Source organism: Salmo trutta, chromosome 6, assembly GCF_901001165.1.
Source record: "Salmo trutta chromosome 6, fSalTru1.1, whole genome shotgun sequence".
Classification (NCBI taxonomy): domain Eukaryota; kingdom Metazoa; phylum Chordata; class Actinopteri; order Salmoniformes; family Salmonidae; genus Salmo; species Salmo trutta.
Window position 1 is genome coordinate 56,036,405 of NC_042962.1, and position 18,070 is coordinate 56,054,474.

Consider the following 18,070-nt stretch of genomic DNA (forward strand, 5'->3'; position numbering starts at 1 on the left):
ATCAAATGTATTTATAAAGCCCTTCTTACATCAGCTGATATCTCAAAGTGCTGTACAGAAACCCAGCCTAAAACCCCAAACAGCAAGCAATGCAGGTGTAGCAGCACGGTGGCTAGGAAATACTCCCTAGAAAGGCCAGAACCTAGGAAGAAACCTAGAGAAGAACCAGTCTGAGGGGTGGCCAGTCCTCTTCTGGCTGTGACAGTACTCAACAATTCAATTGTTTCTAAATGATAGTTTCGGAAACCATGTTCTAGAGAAGTCTACCCTCTAGTGCCCTCACAATCTAATCCAGACCTCCAACCCAGTTCCATTGCTTTTAAAAAAATGATTCCCCTCTAATCAGGAGATCTATTTACACATGCTGTAGTGGAAAAACGTTTCTGTTAACCAAAACATGTAAAGTACCTTCCCAGGTGCAACCAATAATACTTTGCATAGAGAAGGGTAATGCTATTGGTTGACTGGTCCCACACTATCCATCCATGTGTATCTAATTTATTCATCCAGTCATATCTGATCTCTTTTCAAAGAATGTCTGTCATGTTCTTTACTGATCCTGTTGACAATGTGAGTTATGTGGGAGCCAATGTACAGTACATCGCCCTTAATTTCAATAGTAAATCATTAACTGGTATCTGCACGTCACTGCAGTCTCTGTGACAGGTGGAGAGCAGCACAGCATTAGACCAACAGATGTCCTAATAATGTGCAGTCTGCTGACACTGCATGCCTGTAAACAGCAGAGATGAAGGAGCTATGGATTATGGTTGTCTTTGCTACAGGTAAGACTTGCTCTATATTTGATTCACTCAGGGTGATTTAAGAACACATGCTCTTTCCATGACATACAGTGCTTTCAGAAAAGATTCAGACCCCTTACTTTTTCCACATTTTGTTACGTTACAGCCTTATTCTAAAATGTTTTAAATGGATTAAATCTACACACAATACCCCGTAATGACAAAGCAAAAACATTTTTGCTAATTTATGAAAAATGTAAAAATGAAATATTACATTTACATAAGTGTTCAGACCCTTTACTCAGTACTTTGTTAAAGCATCTTCGGCAGCGATTACAGCATCGAGTCTTCTTGGGTATGATGCTACAAGCGTGGTACCCCTGTATTTGGGAAGTTTCTCGCATTCAGTTTGGATGGGGAGCATTGCTCCACAGCTATTTTCAGGTCTCTCCAGAGATGTTCGATCAGGTTCAAGTCTGGGTTCTGCCTGGGCCACTCAAGGACATTCAGAGATTTCTCCTGAAGCCACTCCTGCATTGTCCTGGCTGTGTGCTTACGGTAATTGTCCTGTTGGAAGGTGAACCTTCACCCCAATCTGAGGTCCTGAATGCTCTGGATCATGTTTTCATCAAGGATCTGGCCACTCTACCATAAAAGCCCGAGTGCTGCAGAGATGGCTGTCCTACTGGAAGGTGCTCCCATCTCCACAGAGGAACTCTAGAGCTCTGTCAGAGTGACAATTTGGTTCTTGGTCACCTCCCTGAACAAGGCCCTTCTCCCCCGATTGCTCAGATTGGCCGGGCAGCCAGCTCTAGGAAGAGTCTTGGTGGTCCCAAACTTCTTACATTTAAGAATGATGGAGGCCACTGTGTTCTTGGGGACTGTCAATGCTGCAGAAATGTTTTGGTACACCCAGATCTGTGCCTAGACACAATCCTGTCTCGGAGCTCTACGAACAATTCCTTCGACCTCATGGTACAAAATCAGCAGGGGATCAAATACTTTTTTCCCTCACTGTATAGACAGGTGTGTGCCTTTCCAAATAATCAATAGATTTTTCTACAGGTGGACTTCAATCAAGTTGTAGAAACTTCTCAATGATGATCAATGGAAACAAGATGCACCTGAGCTCAATTTTGAGTCTCATAACAAAGTTGCTGAATACTTATGTTAATAAGGTTAATCTGTTATTCATTTGTAATAAATTTGCAAAAATGTCTAAAAACCTGTTTTCGCTTTGTCATTTTGGGATATTGTGGGTAGACTGCTGAGGATTTTTTTTTCTTAACCATTTTAGAATAAAGCTGTAATGTAACAAAATGTGAAAAAAAGTCAAGGGGTCTGAATTCTTTCCGAAGGCACTGTAGACTGGCCAGGTGAATCCAGGTGAAAGCTATGATCCCTTACTGATGTCACTTGTTAAATCCACCTCAATCAGTGTAGATGAAAGGGAGGAGACAGGTTAAAGAAGGATTTTTAAGCCTTGAGACAATTGAGACATGGATTGTGTATGTGTGCCATTCAGAGGGTGAATGAGCAAGACAAAATATTTAAGTACCTATGAACAGGGTATGGTAGTAGGTGCCAGGCACCCCGGTTAGTGTCAAGAACTGCAACGCTGCTGGGTTTTTCATGCTCAACAGTTTCCCGTGTGACTCAAGAATGGTTCACCACCCAAATGACAACCAGTCAACTTGACACAACAGTGGGAATCATTGGAGTCAACAGCATCCCTGTGGAACGCTTTTGACACCTTGTAGAGTCCATGCCCTGACGAATTTAGGCTGTTCTGAGGGCGAAAGTGTGTGGGGTGTGCAACTCAATATCAGGAAGGTGTTCCTAATGTTTTGTATACTCAGTGTATGATGCTGGTGTTAAGAGTTTTCTGTGATTGAGAATTATGTTGGAAAATTGCTTTCAATTCAGATGTGCAAAAATGTATGATACATTTATCTTAACAAATGATTATTGCCAATATATGACCAAACTGTTTTTACAGTTTGGTTTATGAATTTTGAAGTTTGATTTATAGTCAATTATTGATTGATGTTATGTCTGTTTGCTGCAAGGGATACAGTAGCATCAATGAAGACATTATTTCAGACTTTATTTTTATCCAAACACTTTTTAGATTTATTGTTAATCCGCTGTTTACAGACTGTAAATAGACTACTGTCAGGTCTGATACAGTTGATAACAGAGTAGCCTTTGCTATCAAATGTCAACCATTTATTGGCAGTGATAATGACATATTTCTCTCATAAAGTACAGTAGAAAACATTTCTACACTGATGCAGACACAATGAAACTGGAACAACATGGATCATCTCTTATGCTTATAGCAACTGACACTATGTTTCCTTGTTTATGTGGTTTACAGAGTTAATTATCTTTTTTAAAGTCTCTTTATCACAGGGGAATCTCACCACATCCTCTGCCATTCCAACCACCATTGACATAACTACCCCAACTACTACTGCCCCTATAACCCTAACTACTACTGGTCATCCAACTACTGGTTACCCTACCTCTATCCCGATCACCAGTACCAGTCTCCCCACCACCTCTACCACCACCTCCACCATCACAACCACCACCACCTCTCCAACCACCTCTACCACTACCACCATCTCCACCACCACCTCTACCACCACAATCCCTCCCCTGGTCTGTATCAACGGTGGTGAGCTACTGAGTGGAGTCTGTATCTGTCCTGATGAGTGGACCGGAGAGACCTGTTCAGAGGGTACATCCACACACTCACACTATACCTAACCCTGGATCTACCATTCAGACTCCTCCACAATACTACACTACTCTACCTAACCCTGGATCTACCATTCAGACTCCTCCACAATACTACACTACTATACCTAACCCTGGATCTACCATTCAGACTCCTCCACAATACTACACTATACCTAACCCTGGATCTACCATTCAGACTCCTCCACAATACTACACTACTATACCTAACCCTGGATCTACCATTCAGACTCCTCCACAATACTACACTACTATACCTAACCCTGGATCTACCATTCAGACTCCTCTACAATACTACACTACTATACCTAACCCTGGATCTACCATTCAGACTCCTCCACAATACTACACTACTATACCTAACCCTGGATCTACCATTCAGACTCCTCCACAATACTACACTACTATACCTAACCCTGGATCTACCATTCAGACTCCTCCACAATACTACACTACTATACCTAACCCTGGATCTACCATTCAGACTCCTCCACAATACTACACTACTCTACCTAACCCTGGATCTACCATTCACAGTCCACAACACTACTTCTTGGATCTCACATTCAGAATGTGCATTTCATGTTTGCAGTCATACATTTGGTCCATGTTGAAATGCATTTGACTTCAATAGGGCATTTCTGCAATTCCACCATGAAGGATGGATTCTCCTTCCCAAGAACAGTGGTTGGCTGGTCTGCTTATTCTGAAAATTATAACAGTAAGAAGACAACCAGTGTTATGTTACTTTTATTCACCTAAAATGACAAGAATGTTACAGTCCTAATTAATGTTGTATTAGGTAACGCAACATCTTTACTATCTTGGTTCCTCTAGATGGTTTACCAGAAGCCTTAGCAGAATGTTCAGATGCCACTGGATCTCCAGTGTTTGGTCGTATTTACAAGCTAGAGCGGGAATTAACCCTCAGTGACATTCTAGGAAATGTAAGTCAATAGGCATATTTTTTTTAATCTTGATTTATGTCAGTTACCATTACGAGGAGTGGATCTTACAGTTTGAAGATCAGTAACAACTGGCTTTTACCTTCAGCTCATGTATTCTGTTCCTTTATTCTGCTTAACAGTTGATGAAAAAAAATGTTTTGCATTTATTGTGTTTTACATTACATTTAGTTATTTAGCAGATGCTCTTATCCAGAGTGACTTATAGTAGTGAGTGCATACATTTTCATACTTGTCCCCTGTGGGAATTGAACCCACAACCCTGGCATTGCAAGTGCCATTCTCTACCAACTGAGCCACATAGTTAGTACTGGCAATTATAATATCCAAATGTACTCACAGTTCAACATGTTGCTGTAACTTAAACAATGTTCTGTTGAAAAACAATACTAAAATAAAAATTATTCTCTCTCCCTATTCAGATCTCCAGCAGTCCAGTTGGTTTACTACAGTTAGCCTTCAGTACTCAGATCCTGACCTCCCAACCAGATCGGCTGTCAGCTGACAACATCACCACAGCAGCTCAGATAGCTAACACACTGCTTCAGTCTGCAAATATCACAGAGGTATTAGATGTTTTGAAATCAAGTCGTGACTATGACATGTTCTGGAGAGAAACGTGAGGTTGTTACTGCAGTGATATGAACACTTGAGGGTCATCCCCTGGTTTTGATCATGTTGCAGGACATCGCAGTGGCAGCTGTAACTACCATCAGTCAGCTGCTGAATGCCAATGAGGAGAGTACACAGGAGAGAGACGCTGTCCAAAAGTACAGGATAGTGTGTGTGTGTGTGTGTGTGTGTGTGTGAGCGTGCATGTGTGGTGGTGTGTATTTCTGCATATGTTTGAGTTTATGTGTGCCTCTGCATGGTGCATGCAAACTAATGTTTTTCTGTGTTTCTCTCCCAGCCTCACAGAGACCCTGGAGATGTTTTCACTGGACCAGCACAATAATGTGTCCTTGGTGGTTCAGCCCAACCTGGTAGTCCAGTCTGTCCAAGTACCAAGTGACTCAGTAGGGATCCAGTTTACTGCTCTGACTGGTGGGTGGGACTGCTAGTGAACCTACATACTGGCATTTAAAGTGATAGAATTAGACTGTCAACACAGATATAAACTATCTCCTCATTTTTCAAATGTTTCTCCTCTGCTGTCAATAAGGTTTAGAATGGATTTGATTTGTTATACTACAGACTAGAACAGATACAGCGGAGGCTGCTGAGGGGAGGACGGCTCATAGTAATGGTTGGAACAGAGCGAATGGAATGGCATAAAACACATGGAAACCACGTGTTTGATGTGTTTGATACCATTCCGCTCCAGCCGTTACCATGAGCCCATTCTCCCCAATTAAGGTGCCACCAGCCTCCTGTGGTAAAGAAGTAACACTGTTCTGCTTTAACTGTTTAAATCAAATTCATCTCCTTCTCCAGGAAGATCTGGTAATTTTGTGGCCAACAGAATTCATCTCAACACCAACACCACTGAACTGATAGCTGACAAAGGAGGTGTTACCGATGTCCAGATTGTTATCAAATTCCCACCAGGTGAGTAAATGTTGGTATACAAACAGTGTATAACCTCAAGATTCAATTTCTTTATAGAGCGCTTAACTGCTCTTTGTGGTCACCAAAATCAGGTCAGCAATGCCAAATATTTAGATCGTCCAATAAAGATGAGTCACATGACATATGGATAGGTAAACTATTGAGAAATAATTAGGCTTCCATGATAGTTCTACAAGGCAAGGTCAAGCTACTCATGTATATAAAGTCCTGATATGAACAACAATCTCTCTCTCTCTCCCTCTACCCTCTCATTCAATTTCACTCCACTCAGTTTTGCATAGTAAAAACACATACCACTCCATTGGTTTTGTGCTCTACCAAAACGACCGGTTCTTCAGGTCCAGGGCTTTCAGTGCTTCTTCAGGGACCAGCAGAAGGGTCATCTCTGCTAACCTGGGACAAGTGTCTGGGTTACATGTTGAGATGCTCTTCAAGCCCACAGTAAGATTTATCTTGGAATAAGTAAACGCATCGTGGTCCAAATTTATCTGCGAAATATAATGGGAAGTTGTCCATTATCTTCAGTGCATTTGGAAAGTATTCAGACCCTTTCACTTTTTCCACATTTTGTTACGTTACACCCTTATTCAAAAATGTATTAAATAGCTATTTTACCTCATCAATCTACGTACACACAATACCCCATAATGACAGAGCAAAAACAGGTCCTTAGAAATGTTTGTAAATGTATTAAAAATAAAAAACTGATATTACATTTACATAAGTATTCAGACCCTTTACTCAGTACTTTGTTGAAGCATCTTTGGCAGCGAATACAGCCATTCTTCTCTGCAAATCCTCTCAAGCTCTGTCAGGTTGGACGGGGAGCATCGCTGCACAGCTATTTTCAGGTCTCTCCAAAGATGTTCGATCGGATTCAAGTCCAGGCTCTGGCTGGGCCACTCAAGGACATTCAGAGACTTGTCCCGAAGCCACTCCGGCATTGTCTTGGCTGTGTGCTTAGGGTCATTGTCCTGTTGGAATTTGAAGCTTTGCCCCAATCTGAGGTCCTGAGTGCTCTGGAGCAGGTTTTCATCAAGGCTATCTTTGTACTTTGCTCCGTTCAACTTTCCCTCAATCCTGACTAGTCTCCTAGCCCCTACCACTGAAAAACATCCCCACAGCATGATGCTGCCACCACCATGCTTCACCGTAGGCATGGTGGCAGGTTTCCTCCAGACGTGACGCTTGGCATTCAGGCCAAAGAGTTCAATCTTAGTTTCATCAGACCAGATAATCTAGTTTCTCATGGTCTGAGTCCTTTAGGTGACTTTTGTCAAACGCCAAGCGGGCTGTCATGTGCTTTTTACTGAGGAGTGGCTTCCATTTGGCCACTCTACCATAAATGCCTGATTGGTGGAGTGCTGCAGAGATGGTTGTCCTTCTGGAAGGTTCTCTCATCTTTACAGAGGAACTCTGGCGCTCTGTCAGAGTGACCATCTGGTACTTGGTCACCTCCCTGACCAAGGCCCTTCTCCCTCGATTGCTTAGTTTGGCCGGGAGGCCAGCTCTAGGAAGATCCTTCAACGCTGCAGAATTCTTTTGGAACCCTTCCCCAGATCTGTGCCTCAACACAATCCTGTCTCGGAGCTCTACGGACAATTCCTTCAACCTCATAGCTTGGTTTTTGATCTGACATGCACTGTCAACTGTGAGACCGCGTCCTTTCCAAATCATGTTCAATAAAGTGAATTTACCACACATGGACTCCAATCAAGTTGTAAGAACATCTCAAGGATTATCAATGGAAACAGGATGCACCTGAGCTCAATTTCGAGTCTCATAGCAAAGGGTCTGAATAGTTATGTAAATAAGGAATTTGTCACGATCATCATTGAAAGCGTACTCGGACCAAAGCACAGCGTGATCTGGGTTCCACATATTTATTTAAGCGAAACTTCAGAACAAAAGAAACAAACAACGAACCGTGACATCAGAGGTGCCACATGCACTAACTCAAAACAAGATCCCACAAAACACAGTGGGGAAATGGCTGCCTAAATATGATCCCCAATTAGAGGCAACGATTTACCAGCTTTCTCTAATTGGGAACCATACCAAGCACACCAACATAGAAATAATAAACCTAGAACACCCCCTAGTCACGCCCTGACCTACTATACCATGGAGAACCAAGGGCGTGACAGTACCCCCCCAAAGGTGCGGACTCCGGCCGCAAAACCTGAAACCAACTGGGGAGGGTAGGGGGGGTGATTAGTGTCGGTGGCGGCTCCGGTGCAGGTTGTAGCCCCCGCCCAGACCCCGGATCCAGCCATGGCGCTGGGCTGAACGCCGTGCCTGGACTGGGCATCGGCGCAAAGGAGGGCTCCGGCCATGGAGCTGGGTTGGACGCCGTGCCTGGACTGGGCACCGGCGCAAAGGAGGACTCCGGCCATGGAGCTGGGCTGGACGCCGTGCCTGGACTGGGCACCAGCGCAGAGGAAGGTTCTGGCCTTGGAGCGGGACTGGACGCCGTGCCCGGACTGGACATCAATGCAGAGGTAGGCTCCGGCCATGGAGCTGGACTGGACACCGTACCCGGACTGGGCACCGGTGCAGAGGGAGACTCCTGCTATGGAGCAGGACTGGGCACCATGCCTGGATTGGGCACCGGCGCAGAGGAGGGCTCCGGCCTTGGAGCTGGATTGGACGCTGTGCCTGGACTGGGCACCGGCGTAGAGGGAGGCTCCTGCCCTGGAGCGGGACTGGACGCCGTGCCATGACTGGGCACCGGCGCAGAGGGAGGCTCCTGTGGACCGTCGTAGGAGGTTTCAGACTGTGGACCGTCGTAGGAGGTTCCGGACTGTTTACCGTCGCAGGAGGTTCTGGACTGTGGACCGTCGCAGGAGGTTCTGGACTGTGGACCGTCGCAGGAGGTTCCGGACTGGGAACCGTCGCAGGAGGTTCCGGACTGGGAACCGTTGCCGAAAGCCTGGTGCGTGGAGCCGGCACAGGTGGCACCGGACTGGTGACACGCACTTCAGGGAGAGTGCAAGGAGCAGGCACAAGATGTACCGGACTGGGAAGGCGCACTGGAAGCCTAGTGCGTGGAGCCGGTACAGATGGCACCGGACTGGTGACACGCACTTCAGGGCGAGTGCGAGGAGCTGGCACAGGATGTACTGGGCTGTGGAGGCGCACTGGAGACCTGGTGCGTAGAGCCGGCACAAATTGTACCGGAACAATGACACACTCGCACGGCGAGTGCGGGGAGCTGGCACAGGACGCACCAGACTGGGAACACGCACTTCAGGGCGAGTGCGAGGAGGAGACACAGGACGTCCCGGACTGGGGAGGCGCACTGGAGGCCTGATGCGTGGGATCGGCACAAGTTGCACCGGACTGGTGACACTCTCCTACTGACGCCTGCATTGCCGCATACTCCTAGCCAACTCCATTCTCCAGTATCCCTCCTCGGACTGTTCCATCGACTCCCAGGCGGGCTCTGGTACTCTCCTTGGGTCGACTGATCACCTCTATCTCCTCCCAGGTTGTCACTGGCTCACCCGTGTGCCCCCCCCCCCCCTTGTGGCCACGAACCCCGGTGTCATCGCTGTCCTCCCTTCTCTCCTTGCGTCTGCCGCCAAGGAAGGTGATCCTGTCCTGCCAGGATTTCCTCCCAAGTCCAGGATCCCTTCCAATCCAAGATCTCCTCCCAAGTCCAGGATACCTTCTCCTCCTGGACACGCTGCTTGGTCCTGTTGTGGTGGGATCTTCTGTCACGGTCGTTGTTGAAAGCATACTCGGACCAAAGCGCAGTGTGATCTGGGTTCCACATATTTATTTAAGCGAAACTTCCAAACAAAAGAATAAAAAAATCAACGAACCGTGACATCAGAGATGCGACATGCACTAACTCAAAACAAGATCGCACAAAACACAGTGGGGAAATGGCTGCCTAAATATGATCCCCAATTAGAGGCAATGATTACCAGCTTTCTCTAATTGGGAACCATACCAAGCACACCAACATAGAAATAATAAACCTAGAACACCCCCTAGTCACGCCCTGGCCTACTATACCATAGAGAACCAAGGGCTCTCTACGGTCAGGGCGTGACAGTATTTCAGTTTTAAAAATGTTATATATTTACAAACATTTCTTAAAACCTGTTTATGCTTTGTCATTATGGGTTATTTTGTGTAGATTGCTGAGGATTTAAAAAAAGTCAATTTTAGACTAAGGCTGAAACATAACAAAATGTGGAAAAAGTCAACTGTAAGTCATGTGTTAAACTCATTCCACAGAGGGCCAAGTGGCTGTGGATTTTTGTTCCTCCCTTGTACTTGATTGATAATTAAGGTGACTAATGGCTTATCCGCCATTAAGAACAAGAAAGCATATATTGCATTGTATATAATATGATCTATCATAATTGAAACTTCTTCTTTCCACATTTGCGTGATGACCTTTCATACTTCACAATTGACTTTATACATCTTTTTAAATGAGGAATACTGTGAATGCACGTCTTTTGCTGAAGGATTTACAGTGAGTTTGTTTCTGTTCTCACTTCTCAGGCTGTTCCCAATGCCTCCCTCTATGACTTTGCCTGCGTGTCATGGAACTACACGTTGAAAGACTGGAGCACCTATGGCTGCTCCAAAGTCAACCACTCAGAAGACGGCCTGCGATGTTTCTGTAATCACACCACTAACTTCGCTGTGCTGATGGTGAGTAGCTAGCTGCCTTCATCTCCCTTTTACTGATGACACTCTGACCTATGGAGGGGTTTCCAAACTTTTTTGAAACATGATCCCATTTTGATATCGGAAAGTTCCTGTGACCCCAACCATTGTGAATTTCTTTTTGTAATTAAGAGCCAATGTTAACTTTTTTATTTGTGTCTATGGTGCTATGGAAGTCAATTGCAAAATATTCTAACAGTATTTCTGATTGTTTTCTCAACTCACCATCACATACATTTAATGTGGGACTATGACAGTCAATGTAAATTGGTCTGACATAAAGTCTCTTATCTCAAGAGACATGATGCATGTCGTGTCAGAGGTTCTCAAAATCAGGTGGTGTGGTTCCCAGTGTTCACCTCATCTCTGCTGTCACTTCCAACCTGGATCGATATGCACTAAATCCAGCCTCACACAGATATGAGCTGTCAAGGGGTACCATGAGTTTTAATACTCAGAGGGAGACGGCAGGGTATTTATTCACTTTGAGTCAGGAACCAAAATGCTTTATCTGCAGAATTCGGTCATATGACGGCACAATCTAATTTCGATTTCACTTACCGGCATGTCAACTGAGGCAGGATCACAGTCAAACAGATTTCTCTCCAATAAGAAATATTTTCTCTGAATGCACTGATTCGGTCACTCATCTGTAGAATGTTTTTGTATTTTCCCTGCATGCTTGCACTCAGTTTCCCAAATATGTTATTTACATAGGCAAGGAGACACATTTTTTTTTCATTACACAGAAAGTCAACGAAGTCTGGGTTTTTTGGTCCACCATTCGATCTCATGGAATCTGTTTTTCGGCAATATAGCCATGCAGCTGATCCTCTGTGCAGTTTCATGCTTGAATCGTGAGACAGAACAATATGTCCTTGTGAATAGCATCCCCGACATGTAGTGAACAAAAGTAAATGAACGGGCATCTCGGCCCTCACAACTAACATCCATTTGGAAAGCTGGGGAGTTTTTTAGTGGTTCAGTTAGTTTCCTATTGATTGCTAGCTATAGCATCATTTCTTAGTTTCACAGTGTTATCAGAGAAAGATATTGATGTGAGTTTCTGTGCCTCTGCCTCCCCACAACTTGTTTTCACCATATTGATTGTGGCGGTAATATATCTGAAATGATCTGAATTCCATGTGAATCTGATAACTAGAATGTGTAGACTTTCCCAGGTACAGTTTATGTCGTCCTGTCATCAGTCATAATGTCTCAGATGACAACCGAACTGACATCCATACTCATTACGTACCAACGCATATTTCCAACTGGTTCTATTACCGAAATATGGTTCCTTTCCCCACACTTGTTTGATGTTCCCAGACTCTCTATGTTTAACAAGGGCTATTCGAGAGCCCTTCAGTAGAGTCAGAGAGAGAGGGGAAGGGAGAAAGGTATTTATGGGGGGTCATAAACCTTACCCACAGGCCAACGTCATGACAGTGGTTTCATACAGTAGTGGGCCTAGCCATTCACCATGGGAATAGGGTGACCACATGTCCCGGACCTTGTCCCGCAACCAAACAATCACATCCCACATTTTATCAACAAATTCAAACACCACCACCAATTTAGAATTTTGTTTGATTTGTCCAGTATTTCAGTCAGACATTAAAACCTGTCTCTTGCAGTCACGTTGCGCTTATGAAAAAATATACTTGCAATCATAAGGATGTGGTAGCCTAAGCCATGGGGATGTCTCCAATCGTTGCTGAGATCTGATATTCTGCGCAGCGCAGGATGAGACATAGGCCAATGTCATAGGCCTATCGTCAACAAATATTTCTGACTGTGACAAACTTAGTGTTGAAATGTATTTTTTTATTTTCTTTCTGCAGTTGTACAGGAAGGATTTTATATACGCTGAAGCGCTAAACTGGATCACCATATTGGGATGCTCCATGTCCATCATAGGGTTGAGTTTAACAATAACGTTCCAGATCGTGACCAGGTAAGATCCTACAGGGTTCCAGAACCAATTCAAAATATACAATAACATTCCAGATCGTTACCCAGTAAGATCCTACAGGGTTCCAGACCCAATTCAGAACGATCAATAGTGTAAAGAAGCACTTTGTCTGATCCAACAAGGCTTGATAGGTGAAACCAATATAAAACCCACTATTAAAGAACCAACACATTCATAGCTGCACATATAACTTCCCTAACATAGTGTTGTCTATCACCTATCCCCAGGAAATCACGCAAATCCAACCCAACGATCCTCTTAGTGAGCGTCTGCGTGTGTCTCCTGATCTTCACCCTCCTCTTCATGTTGGGAGTGGACAACCCTCATAAACAGCTGGACAGACCTGAAATACAGAAGGACAACATTCTCCCCCCGTCCGACACACACACAGAGCGGGACAGAGGGCCTTGTACTGCAGTGGCGGTCCTGTTGCAGTACTTGCTGTTGGGGACGTTCACCTGGAACACGCTGTACGCCACACATGTCTTCCTGATGATCAGAAACAGCCTGGCCACCAGCCCGTCACACTTCACAGCCTATACCGTGGCCATCGGATGGGGTAGGACAGCATGGAGAAACATAAAGTATTTAGTAGTTTCAGAAGCTATGGCTGGCATTAGCCCTGGGCTCCTTTAACCAAAACTAATGCTCAGTGACATGTTCAGGTTCAAATAAGCCTGAAATAGAACTTAAAAGCAACTTGTATAGTGATGTTGTCTTTAGAAGATGTATGTGTAGTGTATATACTCTGTATTTGGCTGCATGCAAATCTACCAGGAAATAACAACATCATTCTCTGTCTTTTAGGACTGCCTGCGGTTGTGGTGGCTCTCACCTTAGGAATTAGTTACAGAGTGGATGATCCACTGGGTTACAGGCAGGAGGAATTGTGAGTCAATACTACTACTGTACTACTTTCGCTGTACTGTATTGTACTGTACTATACTATGCTGTACTTGAAAGAGAGCGACCCGGCTCAACGCATTTATTGGTTTGTGAACCACTGCATGGGCAGTGTGTGGGGTACATGGGGACAGTCTGATTGGCTGAAGCCACGAGCTGGAGCTGATGATATCTCTCACATGAACTGTACTGAATTGTACTGTACTACCAATATCAATGTGGGGCAATTGCTGTATAAAATGTTATAACTAATACTGTAAAAGCTTTTCCCTATCAATGATCTTATTGCATTCTTTTAACGACGGTAAAGAGAAATTACAAAAGTTGTAAAAAACAAAAAGAACGATCCATTGTGTTGAAAGGTTTCTTGTTTACTTATGCCACCCACCATGTTTACTTTATACCACATTATTCAAATCGCTGGCATCCTGTTTTGTCTGTCACATAGTCCCACTCTCTAATTCATTCATTTTACCTCGCAGTTGCTGGCTTGCTGCCCTCGATTCAAAGGGCAACTTTGACTTCAAGCTGCCAATGTTTTGGGGGTTTCTGATCCCTGTGGCGTTCATGCTTATCTTCAACACGGTGGTGTTGGCATGTTTTGTAGTTACAACAGGCAAGACCAACCCACATTTAACCAGGTAACATTAATGGGGGCACAAAGTAGAAAATTGGAGTCACAAAGATCAGTCTTGAATTAAATGCCTGCCAACAAGCTTGTTAAAGTGTAAATTGTCTTTCAATGAAAAGGCTATTAGAAAATATTTATTTATTATTAGTCATTAGAAACCAAATCACAATTGTAATGAGCACCACGCTCTAACCCACTCACCCATTGGAAGCCAAATGTTATTTTACAACAGCATTACAGCAGTATATTACAGCAATCTAAGTATGTTGGTTATGTTTCCCAGTACAAGACACACATCGATGAAGAAGAAGTTCCTCAGTAGCTTCTCTCTGGCTGTGGTGCTCGGTCTCTCCTGGATCCTGGGCTATCTGTTGCTCATTACACAGAACGAGACTTCACACACCATACTCAACATCTCCTTCTGTGTACTCACCACCACTCAGGTAGTAAATGTATGCACTCACTACTGTAAGTCACTCTGGATAAGAGCGTCTGCTAAATGACTAAAATGTAAACTATAAATACTAGTGTACTATTGTACCACAGAATCCAGACATGATTGAAAATTAGACACCTACTAAACATAAATAAATTGAGCTGGTCTTTATGGAAACGCTACCTTTTGTTTGTCCTTGTGTGTTCTTGAAAATACTTGATAATGTCTTTGTTTTTGCTTTCGCTCCACAGGGCTTGCAGATTTTCATTCTGTTCACAGCAAAAACATCAATTGTCAAGAAAATGATGGCAGATGCTTTGAAATCTATCTCTAGTGTTGGGATCCTGCATCCCACTAGGAAGTTCAGTCTATGGCGAGGAAAGCACAGTGATCAAGTAGAATCATACACACAGCAGGACACTGTGTCATTTCCACCTTGTTCCACAGACATCTAACTGATGGGCTGCAGGTTCAACCTGTTGTAAAATGTTTTGTATACCTCCACTATTGTCATATAATATACAGTATAATACACACCATTTTGTATCAATGTATTGTTACTGTGAATTCCCTCAGAAATTGTTGTCCAAGGATTTTTTGGCTATGCACATTTTTGTAAATACTGTATATCCATAATGTATGTTTTTTTTTAAAAAAAACATAACTGTTTTGAATAAAACTGATTATTCTCTTTGAAACTGTTCAATATTTTTTTGTGAGAAAAAACACTATCTCAGAAAATAGCTTTAAACAGTGCAGCTTAGGGGCATCAAATTACATAATTTTCCCTGCGGGCCACGTTCGGTCTGTATTTGGTGAATAAAGGTGATTCCTTGAAGGAAGGAGTAGCGATTGCAGTGCCATCCGGCTCACAGAAGACTCAGGTTGGAGAGTACCTGTCAGGTGAACCGACAGCGATGACACACGTTGTATTTAAGATATTATACTTCCTCGCAGTCAACATTTGCTAAAAATAGTCCTCTATCCAACGCTTTTAGAATTGTCCATGCTCCCTAGCTGTCTAGGTTTTGTTTGACTTTTATCAGGCTGGACAGAGTGAAGAGACTATAAATGTAGGTCCATTATCATTTCAACCCAGTTTAGATTTGTTTTGAGACATTTCAATGTCGTTTGAGATAATAATTTAAAAAATCAGAAGATAACATAAATTATTCTGGGCCAGATTGAATGGGCTCGTGGGCCGGATTCGTCTGTGGTGTATCCAATCGATACTAGCCTAAACTAAACAAGATTACAATAAAGGATGACTGGTATTATATTATGGAGAGTTGATGTTGATGGTAATGTGGCTGTGATCTCAAGGGGTGATGTTGTCACCAGGAATTATGATGCTCAAACTGTACTGTATATCTGTGTTGTGCTGCTCAAACAAAGTCTGATGTACAGTTTATACTAATTCTTATTTACATATGATTTGTTTTTTCTCTACCTCAACAGGCAATGATATTGTCACTATATATGACAGTTAGTATATCTCCTTAAGGACCCAGTAGTGTAGCACATTCACACCATTAGTAAGTCTCAAATAATTGAAGTATGCATGACACTGTGCATTTATTCCTTCTATCACTATTTTGTATTCATGGATGCCAAGGGATGCCAGGCTTCCCCCCAAAATAAAAACAATTATCTCACAGGAGAAAGCATCCTAGCGAGCAAAACAGCGCCCTCTGTCTCTCTACGTGTAGGCCATCTATCTCAATATGTCTGGTCCAAACGAGTACGACGTTGTTGATGCCCGTAGCATTGAAGGCAAGTGAATCCAGCGTGCATCTGGCCTCCCTTGATAAAAAAAGTATAAAACAATTAGCGTTGAGCTAAGCGAACTCAACTGTGAGTGGTCCTGGCTCACCAAAAAAAAGTGTCAAGCAAAACCAGCTCGGATTTTGGCGTCACTCCTATCAAGTCCCATTGAGAGCATACGTCATTCACGGAAAAACTTGAATTGTTGCTTCTCGTTGTGTTGTTGTCCTCCCGTGGCTAGCTAGCTAAAATTGTCCCTTTCCTAAATTAGCCATGGATGGAGATAGGGATTTGGCCTTGTGCTTTTATTTAATTCTCCGTACTAGCCAATGATTATAATGGCGATTCTGATCCAACCATTAATACATACATTGGTGTGCCTATAGCCTGAGGATGGAAGTTCAATATGTAGCTAGATGTAGAAGGCTAATGTTAACTAGCTAATGTTGCCCACGAATGGAAGCCAGGTAGCCTAGGACAGCAAAAAATGTATTTCTCTACAAGTAACCGTTAGGGTGAGTAACCGTTAGGGTGAGTAACCGAGTAACCGTTAGGGTGAGTCAACATGTTTTTCTACTTTTACTCACACAGAAATCAGAACTATTGGCAGCTACAGCATATTTAGCTTACATTGATTGGATTAAATTGTTTTTGGTATATTTTAGTTGACAGTGTATTAGACTCAGTAGAGGTGATTTGATGATGTTCAAATGTTGAAGTTTTGCTGGAATAGTGGAGGCAGCGCCTGTTTTAAATTGTTACCCCTTTTTTCTCCCCAATTTCGTGGTATCCATTTGGTAGTCACAGTTTTATGTCATCGCTGCAACTCCCTTACGGACTCAGGAGAGGCGAAGGCCGAGAGCTGTGCTTCCTCCGAAAAACAACACAGCCAAGCCGCACTGCTTTTTGACACAATGCCCATTTAACCCGGAAGCCAGCCACACCAACGTGTCGGAGGAAACACCGTGCACCTGGCGACTGTGTCAGCGTGCACTGCGCCCGGCCAGCCACACAAGGACATCCCTGCCGGCCAAACCCTCCCCTAACCCGGACGATGCTGGGCCAATTGTGCTCCGTCACAGCCGGCTGCAACAGAGCCTGGACTTGAACCCAGAATCTCTAGTGGCACCGCTAACACTGCAATGCAGTGCCTTTGACCACTGTGCCACTCAGGCGGCAGCTCCTGTTTTCTTTGCGACTTGTGATAACTCTCTGTGGTCCGAAAATGTCGGAAACATTAACTTGCTTGGCCATGCTGCAGGTCATGTAACTGTCTGTTACTGTACACGCAATATGCTTTGTGGACTTCCATTGGACAGAGCTATACGGTTTTGTGATAAAACAAAGGTGTGGTTGAATTTATTCTGCCACGTTGTCTTGTCTCGGCCTTTATGCCTATATATCACGGTCGCAAAGCAAATTAATTAACATGTTATAGAGCAAACAAGCAATTATCACAACACATGTTGAAATATGGATTTCTTTTGTTGGGGGGCGGGCGGCTTCACCAGTGATTTTCCCCACGTACCGGTACTGATAAGTAAGTATTTCACTGTTAGTCTACACAAATACAATTCCATTTGATTTTGACGCAGCCTCTGTGTCTACCTTCAACTGCCATGTGGTGGC

General features: G+C 43.7%; 1 protein-coding gene across 1 annotated transcript; it reads left to right on the plus strand.

Annotated features, from left to right (window-relative positions):
- Window positions 1–153: 153 nt before the first annotated feature.
- LOC115196356 (adhesion G-protein coupled receptor G7-like) lies at window positions 154–15,375 on the plus strand. Its single transcript, XM_029757121.1, has 16 exons — window positions 154–785; window positions 3,145–3,489; window positions 4,144–4,230; window positions 4,347–4,456; window positions 4,897–5,040; window positions 5,159–5,244; window positions 5,385–5,518; window positions 5,909–6,022; window positions 6,315–6,484; window positions 10,565–10,717; window positions 12,577–12,689; window positions 12,935–13,266; window positions 13,515–13,596; window positions 14,093–14,251; window positions 14,525–14,684; window positions 14,929–15,375. The coding sequence occupies exons 1-16, from the start codon at window positions 749–751 to the stop codon at window positions 15,130–15,132; spliced, it is 2,430 nt and encodes an 809-aa protein (XP_029612981.1). The 5' UTR covers window positions 154–748; the 3' UTR covers window positions 15,133–15,375.
- The last annotated feature ends 2,695 nt before the right edge of the window (window positions 15,376–18,070 follow it).